This window comes from Eumetopias jubatus, unplaced genomic scaffold (genome assembly GCF_037043125.1).
Source record: "Eumetopias jubatus isolate StellerSeaLion01/CBP00866 unplaced genomic scaffold, mEumJub1_p1.0 scaffold_8, whole genome shotgun sequence".
Classification (NCBI taxonomy): Eukaryota; Metazoa; Chordata; class Mammalia; order Carnivora; family Otariidae; genus Eumetopias; species Eumetopias jubatus.
Window position 1 is genome coordinate 126,484,299 of NW_028274814.1, and position 16,611 is coordinate 126,500,909.

At 40.3% G+C, this 16,611-nt stretch overlaps 1 protein-coding gene across 2 annotated transcripts in view; it reads left to right on the forward strand.

Annotated features, from left to right (window-relative positions):
* The window catches only part of POLR3B (RNA polymerase III subunit B), a 110,426-nt gene that overhangs the window by 28,477 nt on the left and 65,338 nt on the right, over positions 1-16,611 (forward strand). For both annotated transcript variants that reach the window (XM_028121624.2, XM_028121625.2), the window contains 3 exons: positions 3,923-4,045; positions 9,622-9,741; positions 11,425-11,559. In XM_028121624.2, the coding sequence (XP_027977425.1) occupies positions 3,923-4,045; positions 9,622-9,741; positions 11,425-11,559 (378 nt within the window). The remainder of the gene's footprint in view (positions 1-3,922; positions 4,046-9,621; positions 9,742-11,424; positions 11,560-16,611) is intronic.

Below are 16,611 nucleotides of genomic sequence, written 5' to 3' on the forward strand. Positions count from 1 at the left end.
AGGAGCTGGGGAAAATAAACTGGGGGAATCAGGAAAGTCACATCATTTCTCTTTTTGTGTCGTGTGGCCCTAACACAGACCTTGACAGTCATTAGGACTTGATGGTTGTCGATTGTAACCAACAATTGGCTAAAAGTGACAGAAGCAGCAGGGTTTCCAGGTTCCATGCTGGGTCTGAATATGATGGCTAAAGCTTTTTAAGACCTAGATCAGCCTTATTTATGGACTTAAATCACTACAAAGGTTCTCTTGCCCATGAATCTTACCCACTTTACATTTTGTATTCCCAAGTATTCAGCAGATGCTCTGTGATGGCCTCTGTAGTCTGAAAGTTTTTACAGAAAAGAAGATCAGATTTCAAGGGAGCTGGGCATTGTTCCTCAGAAATGAACTTACATTGAAATTTTTGATCTTTAAAGAGAAAAAATTGCAGAGTTAAAGAGGGTCATCACAGTTCTTTTATTATCTGCTAAGACTACTTTTAATCATAATAGATTGATTCCTGTCTGAAGAAAGATAAGAGATTTCTAAATATTAGGTATTTTAAGAACTTACTCCTTTTCCCCCCTTCACATAGTATATTTCAGCATATCACCGCCAGTGGGCATGTTCTTCTCTTCTCTTCTCTCATTAGTATTCTGCCTTTAAAAGTCACACTTGTAGTCACACTTAGTGGGTATTGGAAGAGAAGACTTCGTGCTGCTTCTTAAAGAGCGTACGCCCTTATTTTTGTTCTGTCTTAGTGCTGATGGCCAGACTGGGTGACCTTCTGAAAGGTATTATCTCTGCTGTTTTTTCATAAGGTTATTCTATAGCATTTGTTTCTGACTTATTAGTTAGGGGAAATGATTTCAGATATCTGGAGGACAAAGAGTTCCATATAAAGCTAGTTTTCAGATGTCTAAATTATGTCTGTAAAGCAAAATGGTTGGGCATTTTGCTGTCGTTTCCATAGCAATATGTCATTTATTTGTAGCTGTGACTTCCCAAGGCTAAATAGTCATAAAATCAGTTTGGTCTTTGGAGCTAGAGTGCTTTTGATGATAACCTGAGTTATCACCCTGTAGTTCAGTGACCCGATATAGGAGGAGTTTAGTCCTTGTAGAGCAGAGCTTTGCCACTGATCATTCTTTCTGCACATATGGTGTCATTTACCATGTACTTGGCATATCTTTGCTTCATGGCTTAGAAATATTTGGAAGGCCTAAGCAGTCTGTTTAGATCCATGTTAGAACACTTGAAAATTTTATGCAGTTATAAAATTACTGCTCAGATCCAGCTTCGAGACAACTTGAAGCAGCAATCCATATGTCAAATGAGGAAGGACTTTTTCACTGCTATTAAACACCAAATATACATAGTCTTTTTCACTTGGAAATTGCTGAACTAAAAATTAATTATTAAAATATTCCAAGTGGCTTTGGTTCAGATTTAGAGGTTGATCTGCCTCAAGAAAGGGGGCTGATCCGGAAAGCTACTGCCCATCCAGCTCTAGTATTTCCTTTCTGTTGCAGCAAGACCTTCTCCTGCTTTACCGTTTTGCATGCTCGGATTGGCATCTGCCCCATGTAGATCTCTTTTAGTGTTTGTACTTTCCCCCTAAGGAGGGAAGCACATTGCTTACAAAGTTTTATCATCAATGGTTTGAGAGAAGGGTGACTATATTCTACTGCAAATTACCTGCCTTGGTGTTGTTTTTCGTATATTTTGATTCCGTTGAAACCCATATAACACTCTTTTGGGGGATTGACAGGCAAAAGTTAATTTATATTCTGATTAGCTTTTCACAGAGAAATACTCTCTTCTTGCTGGCTTGCAGGCCAAGGAGAAAATGTAGACGGGCCTACATACATGCCATCACTGTCAGAGTAGATGCACTACTGTCAAGGGATAATCTAGGGCTTTTTTCTTCATTTGTTTAAAAATTAGAACTGATAATTTTTTTAGGATTGCTCTCTTTTAATCCGTGAAATGCTAAGTGTTTTAGTGAACTTTAAATTTTTAATTATATTTTTAATATTTTTGAATAGTGGAGTTTGTCTAGTGTCCATTTGAACAAATGCATCATATCAAATTAGAGAAAAAAGATGAAAATTACAGTATAGAAAAGAGATTTGTGTTGTGAGAGCATCTTTATTTGTTTACTAAATACAGTTTTGAACAAAAGTTCTACATTTATGAATTTTTTGTTAAGTTCAAATAGCAAATTTAATTTCAAAAGTTAGTCTGTTAGTTATCCGTGCTGTGTAACATATTATAGCACAGTTTCTGTTGGTCAGAGATGTGGAAGTTGCTTGGCTGGGTGGTTCTGTCTCAGGGTCTTTGATGAGTCGAGATGTCAGCCAGTGCCGAAGTCACCTGAAGGCTGGACTGGAGCACGGCAGGGTCTGCTTCCATCGTGGCTCCCCCCCACAGTGGCATTTGGCTCCTCACCATCGGACTTTTCCATAGGCTGCGTGAGTGTCTTCAGGACGTGGCTGCTAGCTTCCTGCAGAGGAGCTCTGTACTGTAAGAGAAAGAGCAAGCAGAAAGGTGGAGCTATTCATAATCAGGGCTCCACAGTTGTATTCTGTGGCTTGCACCTTTTTTCTATGGAAGTGAGTCATTAAGTTTAGCCTACACTCTAGAGGAGGAGAATTAGTCTTTACGTTTTGGAGAGGGTGTCAAAGAATTGTTGAATGTTTTTTAAACCACCACAGTTGGCCTAAAGGGGACATAGCAGATATTTACCTTCCCCCCCGCCTCAAAAGTTTCAAAACTTTCAGTTTACGTCTGATCCTGAAGTATTCAAATCGAATTTCTGGATCACAGATTACTCAAATTCAAATGTAGAATTGTAGAATTTTCCTCTTGTTCCCAGAAATGAAGAAACAGGTGGACAAGGTTGTTTGACAGTAGTGGTTGTGAAGCCTGTCGCTGACCTTGTTTTAGGACAGACACCTCAGATCCCTTGACTTTGAGAGGTGCCCTTTCCACTGTACTCTGGCTTATGTTCTCGATGTTCCTCCCTGGAACTTGAGATGCAGTTTTCCTCCCTCTCCCTCGTGTGTGGAGAAGTGGGCACCAGAGCCTCGAAGCGTAACTAGACAGTTATCCCCGGGTTCCATTTTCTCTGCATAGCTGAAGGAAGAATTTTAATGCAAACATAACTTTTCCCATAACTTCTAAGAAACAGATTCTTTCTCTGCCAAGAAAGGTTTAGTGAGATTGTGCTCTATTTCTTGATATGGCAGAATTCCAGGCAAATGTGTGAAGTAGTGAGCCATAGTGCCATATGGAATCTACAAAGACCTGCGTTGCCGGCTGCCACCTTGAAACACTTAAGATAAGTGGGTTTCCTAAACCTCCTAAGTGTGTTTTTAGTTTTTTTTTTTAAATTTCTTCTTAAAAACTGCATAAAGTAGCTTGATATCTCTGGAATGGTGAGGTAAAACATCCTTTAGGAAAAACTCTTCTAGCCTAAATGAGAATGAGTTGACAGTTCTCAGAAAAATTAGTCTTGTGACAAAACTAATTGGAGTTCTGTTTATTTTCAGCAATGCCTATTTTCTGATTTACTACTCTTTGGCTGTTTTGTTTTAATTCTTCAGTTTGCTTTTGTAGTTGTGACCAGTGTCTCCGCTATACCTTCCTACCTCCTTTTCCACGACGACACTCACAGGATATTTAAACATTTTAGAAGATTGCACACATGCAAAAAAGTGCTTCAGAATGTTTGTTTTCCTCTTCCCAATCAAAATTTCTGTTTCAGGTTCTTCTGCAGCTTGGGCTGGGGCTGCCAATGCCAGATGGCACCGTTTCTGAGAAAAGAGCTAGCTTTTGCTTAGAAGTAATACCCACAAACAATGCCAAATTAGCATAAGCAAATGTCAGTGCGTTAACACAAAGCCAACACTCTTTCTATCTTTTCTTTCCTTCCTAGGCCATGGGTGTTGAGAGTGACCAGGAAATTGTACAGATGATTGGAACAGAGGAGCACGTGATGGCTGCATTTGGACCCAGTTTGGAAGAGTGCCAGAAAGCTCAGATTTTCACACAGATGCAGGTGTGTCTTTTCATGTCGTCCTTTGCTGTGAAAGGGAATTGGAGATTTAGTGCTGCTCATGCATAAAGCATCGATGCAGTGACTTCTTGGGGTGTAGGTGTGGGAGGAGTTGGGGAGTTGGGAGGAACAGTAGAGAAGCTTCTTTGACTTGCGTTTTAGGAATTGGAGGAAGGAGTTTGTCTTGATAAATTATCGGCCTATGGTGTCTAACTTTGAAGGGGGATATGTGTCCAAGAGGCTTTTGTTCTGATATAATAGCAAGTACTCTTTTTTCACTTATTCGCCTGAGTGATATATGTTTTTGTTTTTTGGGTTTTTTTTTTTAAGATTTATTTATTTATTAGAGAGAGCGAGTACGCGCCCCGCAAGCACACAGCAGGAGGGGCAGAGGGGAGAGAGAGAATCCCAAGCAGACTCAGCACTGAGTGCGGAGCCTGATGTGGGGCTCCCTCTCACGACCCTGAGATCATGACCTGAGCTGAAACCAACAGACACTTAACCTCCTGTACCACCCAGTTGCCCCAATATATGCTTTTGAACAACAGCAAGTCTAGTGTAGAAGATTTCTTTTCCTGCATTTTTCCTCAATTTCTCTTTTTATTCCCTACTTCCAGTTGCTTTCAGCGTCCAGTTGTATGTGGTCTCAGCCCCTTTTTCTGAATTCCCAGTGTCATCAGCAAGAAAAGCCAGGCTCAGAAACCCTTTACCAGAACAGAGCTTTCATCGACCTGCTAAAGAACTCCTAGCTGGAATTTGGGCATTTTAGGACAAGATTAGTTCCCCACTGTCATATATATGCTAAACATAATAAAAATAAATAATAATAATAGTAATAATTGTACTTCCCTGCCCTTGTGACAGGGAGCTCTCACAGCCACACTTCGGATGCTTAGTCCCACATTTGTAAAGTACTTTGCTAAGTATCAATCAGTGGCGGCACGCCTCATAGCCATCCTGGGAGGTAGGGAGTCCTGCTATAGAAGCCCAATAGACAGTTCTTACTTACCCATATATACATTGTCTAGTCTGTGGGTTACTTACAACAAGGTATAAATTCCAGGCTGCTTTTTTCTTGCTACTCGGGATGCTTGTAGAATTAGCATTTTCCCACTTACATCTGTTAGTGTGTGTTCTGAAAATCACACCACTATTGATATTTTCATGGACTGAGCCAGACAAACATTTAAAGTTAATCATCACATGTAAGTGTGTATAATTCCAAAGCACAAAGCAGTAGGGATTATTCTTATCCCTGCCGCCTTGTTTTGATGCAGTTGAGTAAGAGTCAACTCAAGTTCTTGGGCAGGGCAACATCAGGAGTTGTTGGGATTTAGGAGCTTCTATTTTTGGTCTTTATTGAAGATGAAATATTTAGTGAGCATGAGTCTTTGTTATGAACTAGAATTATATTGTCCAAGGGTTCCAAGAACATGAAGAGGAAATGTAAAGAAATACCCAGGAGTTGGCTCAATTTGGGGAGATACACTCTCTCCTTTAAAGCCATGTAATGCTCGGGAAGAGCAGTTTACCTTCATGATCCCTCAGTGGATTCAGTGAGATCCGTTTTTCCTTTTAAAACAAACAGCATCATTGTTGCTCAGATAGCCCTATAACCCTAGCATTGTAAAGCTGGGTGAGCAGGGCTAAATACTGGGTTACAAATCACTTATTTCTCCTAAATAGGTGCTGACAGAAAATGTTAGCTAACTGAATGAGAGAAGTTCAGTTCAGAGATGGAAATATGCAGACGGGGGTGTAAGATTGACATGGCTCGTACTGTATGCTGGATTAGAGCACAGATTAACAATTTGCAACTAAGAAGAGGCTTTCTAGGCATGCGTAATCCAAAATGACTGATAAGTGGAACATATGAGTTAGGGCAATGTGGATATTGTATGTTTTTCTAAGTGAGCGAGTAGCAGGTGCACGGTGTCTTACATAATAGAACTTCTGGCAACATGGCACTTAGTGGATTTCTTAATACCTGCGTTGTTTGTGTTTAATGCTTCCCTTGTTATCTCTCCTCCATTCCTTCTGCCTACAAAACGTTTTGCTGGGTCTTGCTCATAGACATTTTCTATCATCCTCATCAAGGGCTGTGGCATAGAGAGAAGAAATTATTTATTACCTTTTTGGAGGATAGGGTGGACGAGGGGTGTCATGTTGACTTGTTCATGCCCAGATTGGGCTCTCACCCCAACCCTCACACTGTGAAACCCTGGCAACATTATTAGTCACTCCAGGAAAAAGCTGACTTCCTGCTAACTCAGAAGGGGTACTAGGCTCCTGTGTTCCCCTATTTCTTTGCTCAAAGTGAAGAATCTTTAGGCTCTTTTCCCAAGGGAACTGGAAGACCAAAATTTCATGAGGACAGCTCAGTTGAGGGAAGACGGAACTGCCTGTCTCTTGGCAATTCCCACTGACTGTGGGCTTGCTTTATCCGGTACTGGTCCCTACTTACTGCTAGGTCGTCACAGCAAGGGTTGGCACGTCTGAGTTTATCTTACGCTCTAAAGGACGCTAAATGGAGAGGACCCTAGGTCTGATGTCCCGATCTTACTACAGAGGAGTTCCATTCCTTTCCCGGCCCTGAGCTAGTCATCAGGAATCAAAGAGAAAGATGACACAACATCTAGTAGGAGTGACATACCTGTAAATAGTTAAAATATAGTGTGGTCTGAAGCGGAATGAAAGCACTTAGTTCTCTCTACATAGGGAATTCACAAAGCAGAGAAAAAGGAGTGGGGTGAGGAAATGATACCTGAGCTAGGTTTTGAAGCACAGAAATTTCCCAGGCACATAATCGTGGACAGGAATTCCAAGATAAAGAATCAGGAATCCCAGACCTTTCTTCTGACTAACTGAAAGCCAGTTTAAAAAAAAAAAAAAATGCATTCATTGTTGTTAGACAATTGTCCTCTTCTTTAAAAACTTTTTATCGTGGAAGAACTTCAACATACACAAAATATACACAAGAGCATCATGAACCCTCCCGTGCGCATTACCCAGCTTCAATAATTACCAACACTCTGCCATTTTTGTTTCATCTAAATCTCCACCTACTCCTCACACCCACTATTTGATTAGTTTTTAATACTTCATTTTTTAGGTAGAATTTATGTGTGCTGAAATGTGCAAATGTACACAGTTTTGCATAAGATGTAGAATATTTTTCCATGACCTCGGGAAGTTCCCTCATGTCCCTTCTTAGTCCTTTTCACCTCCATCCTCTGATTTTCTTCCCCACTGTTCTGGTTTTTCACCACAGGTTAATGGTGCCCGTTTTAGAACTTTATGTATTTGGAATTATGAAGAATATGCTCTTTTGCATCCAGCTTCTTCTGCTGAGTGTCCTGTCTGATATTTTACGTCATTTGTCCGTTGTTGCTGAGTAGTATTCCATTGTACGACTGACCCACAGTTTATCGTTTCCTGTTGATGGGTCTGGGTCTTATGACTAAAGTTACTGTAAACATTCCTGTACAAGTCTTTGCCTGAACAGGTCAGAATGTCTCTTGGATAAATACCTACAAATAGGATTGCTGGATCAAAGAGCGGTTACGTATGTAATTTTTGTAACTGCTAAACCTTTTCCCAAAGTAATTGTATCATTTTGCAGTCGTTCTCCCCTCACCGCCCCCCCCCACCCCGCAATGTGTGAGAGTTCTGATTGCGTCATGTCCTCACCGGCATTTGGTCTTGTCTGTCTTTTCAACTTTAGCCATTCTACTAGGTATTGGGTGGTGTCTATACCGCTATGGTTTTAATACGTATTTCCCTGATGGCTAATGATGTTGGACACTTTTCATGGACTTACTACTGACTTTGTTCATGAAGTATCCAAATCTTTTGCTTGTTTTCCTCACTGAGTTTTTTTTTATTTTTTTTTAAAGATTTTATTTATTTATTTGACAGAGAGAGACACAGCGAGAAAGGGAACACAAGCAGGGAGTGGGAGAGAGAGAAGCAGGCTTCCCCACAGAGCAGGGAGCCCGATGCGGGGCTCGATCCCAGGACCCTGGGATCATGACCTGAGCCAAAGGCAGACGTCTAACCGACTGAGCCACCCAGGCGCCCTGAGTTGTCTGTTTAGTACTGAATTTCTGATACTTTAAAAAAAGTGTCCTGGATATAAGTCCCTTGTCAGATTTATTATTGTAACTATTTTCTCTTTGTCCATTGCTTCCCTGTTCATTATTGTAACTGTGTCTTTTGATGAGTAGTTTTAATTTTGATTAAATCTAATTATCAAGAGGTTTTTGTTGTTTATCTTATGGTTATCAATTTCTTTGTCCTGTGTAAAGAAATTTCACCTACCCTAAGGGCAAGAATATATTCTGGTTTTTTTTCTAGAAGCTTTATAGTTTTAGTTTTATACTTATGTCTAAAATCCACTTAAACTAATTTTTTTTATTTGGTGTGAGGTAGGGGTCAAAGTTAATTTTTTACTTTGTGGATATTTAGATGTAGATATTTCAACATTTGTTGAAAAGATTTTCCCCTGCCTGTTTAATTGCTTTAGCACCTTTGACAAAAATCCTCGGACCATAAAAGCATGGGTTTATTTCTGGACATATTTTGTTCCATTGATCTATTTGTCTGCCCTTATGCCATTCTCACACTGTCTTGATTACCATAGCTTTCTAATCGAAAGCATGTAATATAAATCCTTCAACTTTACTTTTTCAGGAGTGTTTCAGCTCTTCTAGGTCTTTTGCATTTGCATTCAATTTTAGAATCAATCGATTTTTGTTTTTTGTTTAATCTCTCTTTTTTAAAGATTTTATTTATTTGTCAGAGAGAAAGAGAGAGCGTGCACAAGCAGGGGGAACGGCAGGCAGAGGGAGAAGCAGGCTCCCTGTGGAGTAGGGAGCCCAATGTGGGACTCGATCCCAGGACCCTGGGATCTTGACCTGAGCTGAAGGCAGACGCTTAACTGACTGAGCCACCCAGGCATCCCTTATTTTTGTTTTTTAAAAAACCTGCCAGGAGTATTAATTTCCAGGAACAATTACGATGTGTCTGTTGATCAGTTTGGAGAGAATTTTAACAGTAAGCCATTTAATACTATTAAAGCTTCCAGTCCATGAAAACAGCATAACCCTTGATTTACTTAGGTTTTATTTTCCCTCAGCAGTGCTCTGCAGCTTTCAGGATAGAGGTCTTCACATGGTGTGATTCCTTTTTGAGGGGAAAAAAGTACAGCTCCAGAATATTAACTGTGGACTGTGGTTCTCTCTGGGTGGAGGGTTGGTGGCTTTGTATACATAATGTGTATATATGTGTGTGTGTATATTCATATCTTTTCATTTGTATATTCTAACTTTCCTACAGTGATCATGTATCAGTTTTGTAGTAAGAAAACAAATTATAAAAAGGGAACTAGTTTAAGGGTATAGCATATAATGCTACTTTGTTATTAATTCAAGAGGAATGTTGATTTTTGACTCAGCCTCATGCAGCATTCTCGGTAGCTAGGATCCTCATCTTTTTGTTTATAGTGTTTTGTGTGTAGGTGTTTAATAAATTCCCTCCAATGGGTGTCATTCAAACATCATGATATTCTGTTTTTATAGGCATTAAAATATATAGGGAACAAAGTAAGGAGGCAAAGGATGTGGGGAGGTGGACCAAAGAAGACAAAGATAGAAGAGGCAAGAGAGCTCCTGGCTTCTACCATCCTGACACACGTGCCGGTGAGTAGCACCTGTGCAGTTCAGAACTGTGGTCCTCGGGCCCGTCTGCTAAAGAACTTTGAGTGCAGGTTTACATTATTTAGTTCCATAAGAAAAGAGAGAGACTCTAAAGCTGGGCTGCCCCCTGGAAATCACCTTCCATTATCAGTAGTTTATTTGAACTTAGGGAATGTTAGCCGTATGCTGTCATTAGCATCATGTTTATTTTCTCTTGTTTCAATCTAAAATTGGTTTCCTATATTCAGACATATATGAGTGCTGCTACTTGATTTCATGGTTTTGAAGGACAGAGATGGTGTTAGATGTTTTTAAATGAAACAAGCTTACAGTGCCTTGCTCATATACTCTCTTTTATTGTAAAATACATAACATAAAATTTACCATCTTTAAGTGTACGGTTCTGTGGCCTCGAGTACATTCTCACTATTGTGCTACCATTACCACCATAGATACTTTTTAAAATCCTGGATGGTTCATTTCTTAGACTTTGAATTTTAGAGGTCACACTGTCCAGCCTCCTTTACTTACAGTGAAGATGCTCGGGTCCAGACAAGCTGGATGGTTTGTCTTGTCCCCCAGCTGGTTACTGGTCAGAGAGAGAGCTAGAATCCATCTTCTGACCCTTGATATAGTTGACCCTCGAATAACAAGGGTTTGAATTCCATGGGTCCACTTAGAAATGTGTTGTTTTTTTCTTGCAGTAAGTATAGTACAGCACTGTAAATGTATTTTATGATTTTCTTAATAAAATTTTCTTTTTTGTACGTTACTTTATTATAAGAAAATAGTATATAACAATCAAAGTATGTGTTAATTTACTGTTTATGTTCTCAGTAAGGCTTCTGGTCAACAGTAGGCTAGTAGTAATTAAGTTTTGGCGGAGTTAAAAGTTATACACAGATTTTTGAATGTGTGAGGGGTCAGTGCCCCTAACCTGTGTTGTTCAAAGGTCAATTGTATTTAGTTCTTATTCATTTATCATTAAATAGAGGTTGGTCATGTTGGCATGTGGGGTGTGGGCGAGAGTAATCATTCCTCTCTAATATAATGTTACTCTTTCTAAGTGATAGAATTATTTGTTAGCCAATCTTGCTAACCACATAGTCTGGTTTATAATGAGTTACCACGTGTGTGTTTTTCATGAATGATCTAATTCGGGAGTTACATACTCTGCCTTCAGGAGCTGATCATAAAGGAATGTCAAGGGCTGTGGAAGTGGACAGTGACCACCTACACACAGGAATTTCTTATTTTAAAACATCTTGCTGGCTAAAAAGCATACAGGTCTCTGATTCTGCCCTTTGGCTGCCAATTATAGGTGTTTTGAGCTAATTCAAAGAATTAGAAAATTCTTAATATGAAATCTGGGACTCAACAGAATTTTAAACTCCTCTGGATGACTGGAAAGACCATTTAAAAGTCAAATAGCAACAGTGAGTGTCTCTGGCTCCCCAGTGCCTTTCCAAGCAGCCTCTCTGTCCCCAGCAGAGTGTCCTGGCCTTCTGCCCTGGTGCCTTGGGACCCAGAGAAAGGAAGTGGCAAGTACAAGTTCGCAGACCAGCCCAAGGAGAGTTGGTGGGCACCACCTCTTTGAAGGAGTGACATGAAATGTACAGGGAAGGAAGGAGTTGATAGTAGCTAACACGCATTGTCTCTGAAATTTTTTCTACTCCTGAATTACAGGTTAAAGAATTCAATTTCCGAGCGAAGTGTATCTACACTGCTGTGATGGTGCGAAGAGTAATTCTGGCCCAAGGAGATAATAAAGTGGATGACCGAGACTACTATGGTAACAAACGATTGGAGTTGGCAGGACAGGTGATTCAATTACTTTATGTCAGCCCGCCTGAGCTTCGGGCGTGGGGTTCAAGGTTTTTCAAAGCATGCACGCTTCCTCAGAATCCCAGTATTAAATCAAAGGGGAGCCTCCCTGACTACTTTTCCTTCCCCTGCAACTCCTCTGTGGAATTACGGAAGTTTGATGGCTCTACAGAACCGAGTGTAGCCTCTTGAATAGGGCTCCCAGGATCCCTGGTAATCTTGCATCAGTGCACCTTCCCAGCCTTGCTTCTGCCCAGGCAGGCCACTTCGACCTTCCCAAGCACACCAGGATGCTCTTTTATCCTCCCTGCCTTCGAGTCAGGCCTTCTGTCTCAGTGGTCCCTGCCTCATCTCCCTCTTCCCTCCCCCTAGTGAGGAGCTCCCGCCCATTCTTCATTCTTGGAGTCACCCTCTCTGAAAACTTCTGTGAACCCCAGGAGAAGTTAGTTGCTCTGTCTTCCAAATGCCAGTGGCACTTGGTTCAGGTCTTTATTTACATGCTCAAGTATACATGATTCTTCACCTGCAAGCTTCTTCCCCCTCTTAGACAGTAAGCTCATCGAGGACAGGAATCATTGATATTCATCTCTCGAATTCCCATGTAAAGCTACTAGGCACCAGAGGATGTGTCAGTGAGCGACACTCTGTGAGGCACCTGCTTTCAAACGTGCATTTTGGTAGGAGAGAGAGACAGTGAACAAGTGAACAGGAAAGAAATGAGATAATAGGAAACAGTCTTATGTGTTTAAAGAAAACCCCAAACAGGCTAATGTTGAGAGCTGGGGTGTTGGTGGGGGAAAGGGATGTTACTTCATCAGGATGATCAGGAAAGATCTCTTTGAAAAAAGTGATATATTTTAAGCTGAGCCCTCAGACATTCCTGCCTAGACTTGGATGAGAAGATGCTCGTCTCACGCAACCTTGGGAACTGCATTCCAGCAAGAGACCCTTGCGAGTGTGTCCATCCCCGCACAGTTCCGGCCTGGGGAGCTGGGAGAGGATCACCTGGCTGGACTGCTTGAGGTGTGGGGGTGAGGAGGACATTGGAGAACTAGCCCGTGGGCCATGGAAGGGGGGTTTGGTTTGAGTTTTCCATGCAGTGGAAAACCATTCAAGAGTTTTAACCAGGGAGGTGAGAGGATCTGATTTTCAGTTTAGGAAGATCAGATTTGGAGACGAACAGGCCAGGAAGTGACCCAGTTAGAAGGCTGTGGCAGTATTCCAGATGGCAGATGATGATGGCTAGGATAACAGATAATACAACTAAAATTTAAAAACTAGGATTAAAAAATGATAGCAATTTTAGGTTTTAGAAAAGGGTTACTGTCTGGACTACTGGAGAAGTTCTGTGTGGTTAATGGTCGGTGCTAGCAGGTGGGTTTTTCCACCACCTTCAGATTGACTTCTGTTCAGGGTATTATGGTATCCCCACCACCATCAATCCCAATATTTACAGTTTCTTAATTGGAAAAAACCATGCTGTTAAATGAGGCCATTAAAAAAAAATACTGATTGTTTAGAGGAATAAGGAATGGAGTCAGGAGAGGAGAGACTATCCTGTTGCTTAAAAAATTAGAATTAAAAAGAGGGTTCCCATGTGCAAGAAAACATTGCTTTATAAACAATGTAAAGACATAAAAGGCATTGTGTTGGCAAAAATGTGTAAAAACAATAGCTGCTAATTTCACACCCCATGGGACGAGGGAGGATAAATGTGCTTCAGCTTTAGATAACAGCGCTGTCTCCACTGGCCAAGTGGGTTCACAGAGCTTTCCCTCAGTCTTTCTGCCACCAGAGGGCTGGCAGGCCGGCCGCCAGTAGAGGTGTGAGCAAAACCTACCGATTTCAGGCTTAATCTTTTCACCTACCTTTTCTTTTTCGGTAATGTGTTCATTATTTGCTGAGCATTACTCTATTCTTTGTCTGCGAATTTTTTGTTTCTAATGCAGCTTGCTTTGTATGGGTGAGATATGGAACGGCACCAAAAATCCGGCACCCAGGAAAGCCAGGGATTTTCACCCTGTGACAAAAGACTGCCGTCTTGACTTCAGAGATTGCCTAATCCCAGCTGTTCTGATAATGTAATTAAGGCTGCCTAATGTCTTTAATTTTGCAACCAGTTTGTGTGAAAAGGAGAATTTGGCACTCTGAAGGCTTAACACTAAATAGCAATCTCAAGGCGCCTAATTAGAATTCTCTGACATTAAGCTAATTGGTGAAACTGTATTTCAGCAGCTTAACTTCTTTATTAATTTTTTTTAGCATTTTCATTGCAAATCAATTGATGAGCTGTCAGCATTTTTTTTTTCCCTTTAAATATAATTTGCTCTTCAGTGTTCCTGTCGGAAACAGGCTGGAAGGCCTCGTACCGGCAAGGAAAGGTGTTGAATATTACCACCAGCGCTTCATCTCTTTTAATCATTTTACTCTTGACCTAAATAATGTGGCTTATGGTGCAGCGTGGCCCTGTAGTCTCCCACTGCCCTGTGAACTGGAGAACGGAATTTCTCTTGAACCAAAAATCTAGAGGTGGAGAAAGAAATCTAATGAGGCAATCGTTCTGTGGAGCGTGCCCTTGTGTTTTACTTAATTTAGGATGAGGTGTGTTTCCTCGTGTTTGAAGCAGGGGGCCACAATGAATTCAGCTGGAGTCCAAAAATCTCTGTCATACTTTGAGACAACAAAAGTCTAAGTGTAAGGGGCTAATTGAAATGGAGCCGAGCTTCTGTGGTTTAGGTGAAGGGCACTTGCTTCTATCCAGGACGCTTACTCAAGTCCCCTTCTGCCAGTTTGCACAGGAAGTTGCTGCAGTGGGGGCATCTCCATCCCACTCACCCCTCCGCCCCTGCTTCCATTCCCATATCCTTCCTTCCCATGAGTGAAGCTGCTGGGTCTGAGTGGGAGAAAGGATTAAGCTCTCCGAGGAGGAAGTTTTCTTTTTTAGAACACTTCTGACATGGTACATGCAAGTCGAGGATCCTGGCTTTCCTCTCTGCAAAGCTGACTTTAGTAGAAAAGTGGAAGGACGTGCCTAACTTAAAATCACATTCCACTTTGGAAATTCTTACTTCGGTAGTAAGGTGCTCGAGGAGAAGACTCATTTGCTTTCAGTATCTTCTTCCTTGTGAGGCCAAAAACTACGTACAGGTTATAAACATTCAAGAATATAGTCAGTATGGAACTTGGAAATCTTTAGCTTACATGGTTTCACTGAGTTTCGGAATTCCCTCGTAAGTAAACAGCGTATGTGTCACACCCCCGTGATGTTACTTTAAGGCTTTGTTAGGTAACTTACATTACAGATATGTCAAGCTTTTTTCTTCCTCTTTTAAAGGGAAAAAAAATGCCTACAAAGGAAAAAAAAAAGAATCAGTTTTACAGAGGAACTTAAATACTTGTAATATCCATTATATTTGAAGAAGCGTACCTGCTATTTATTAGTAGTGAGCCACCTCTTTAGTTTCAAGAACTTTTTATAAATCGTGTTTTGGTTATCTGTTGCTACGTTGCATGCTATCTCACAGTTTTGTGGGTCAGGAATTCAGGCAGGATTTGGCTTTTTGATTCTTCTGTTTCAGATGGTGTTGATGGAGGTCAGTTGGTAGTGTTCCACTAACGGCTGTGGGGAGGGCTGGAAGGCTCTTGGCTAGGACCTGATCTGTCCAGTGCTGTGCTGTCGGGGTGGCTCCGGGCTCCGCACGAATGCTTCCCATGAATGAGACAGAACCCATGTGGCCTTAATGACCTAATTATTTATCAGCTTTATTTCTACTGTATTGGAAGAAGCAGTTACAACCTCCACCCAGACTTGGGCCACACCTCAGGGGTCAGTCAGAGATTTGGGCTAAGTTGACACACATAATTTGGGGGTTTTCTCCCATAGCTCAGATCTTTCTCATCTGGGTCTTCAATCCAGTAAGATGGCAGGTCTCTCTCCGAGGTTTAGCTTCTCAACGTAGCTTGGACCCTTCTTGCCAATGTGGCCTCCCCTTAATTGAAAAGCCTTAAAAACAGGAATTGTACCCAGTGCCAGTCACTTCTGAGAAACGTTGGCTTTCCTCCAGTTTCTGCCTGCTTTTGGACAGTCTCTGGTGACTTCGGGTAGTTTTAATAGTTTGTCCGGAGTTCATAACTATTATCAGCAGGTGAGTCCATCTGATAGGAGCTACTCTACCAATTCTGGAAAAAGAACCATCCTCGTCTGTTTTTAAGACTTCCTATTCCATTTCGTTGATTTGGCTTCTGTGCTTACACTGTTTCAGTCACCATGGTTTACTATCATTTAATTTTTATTATGTAATTTTAATGTGAAAATAAAAATTAAAATGTTACATATGTCAGTTACAAAGGGTATGAACAAAATCACCCTCAGAGCCGCTGTCAAGTAATTCTTAATAATCAACCGTTATTAATACCATTCCATTTACCAGTGTATTTCTTCCTTACTCTGTTCCTCTTTTTTCCCCCATCCTGAATTTTTGCACTTTTTTTATTACATCATTAAATTTTTAATTTAAAAAATTTAAAATATTTAAATATTTTATTGCAATATGTTTTGCTTATTTTTGAGTCTTGTAAAAATAGATTCATACCATACACATTTTTCTGTAACATTTTTCTTCGCTCAGCATTGTTTTTAATATCTATATTGTTGCATGTCACTGTACTTCCAGTTTTATATTCTGTTGTATATATGGAATATGATGTGATATAGAAGATATAGATATATTTATGATAAAAACAAATATATTTATAATTTATGATAAACAACATAAATGTTTTTATGAGTAACATTTATGATAAATCTTTTTATATTTATAAATAAAAGATTTATAATATATTTATGATAAATATATTTATAATATAAATATTTAATAAATATATAAAGATATATATTTATGATAAATAAAGATTATTCTACTGATCATCCCTTTGTATGATTTCCCTTTTAAAAAAATATTAACATTCTTATTTATATTTTCTGGTGCCCACATGCAAGAATTTCTACAAATAGGAATGCCTAGTCCTGGAGTCAAGTTAAATCTTCAG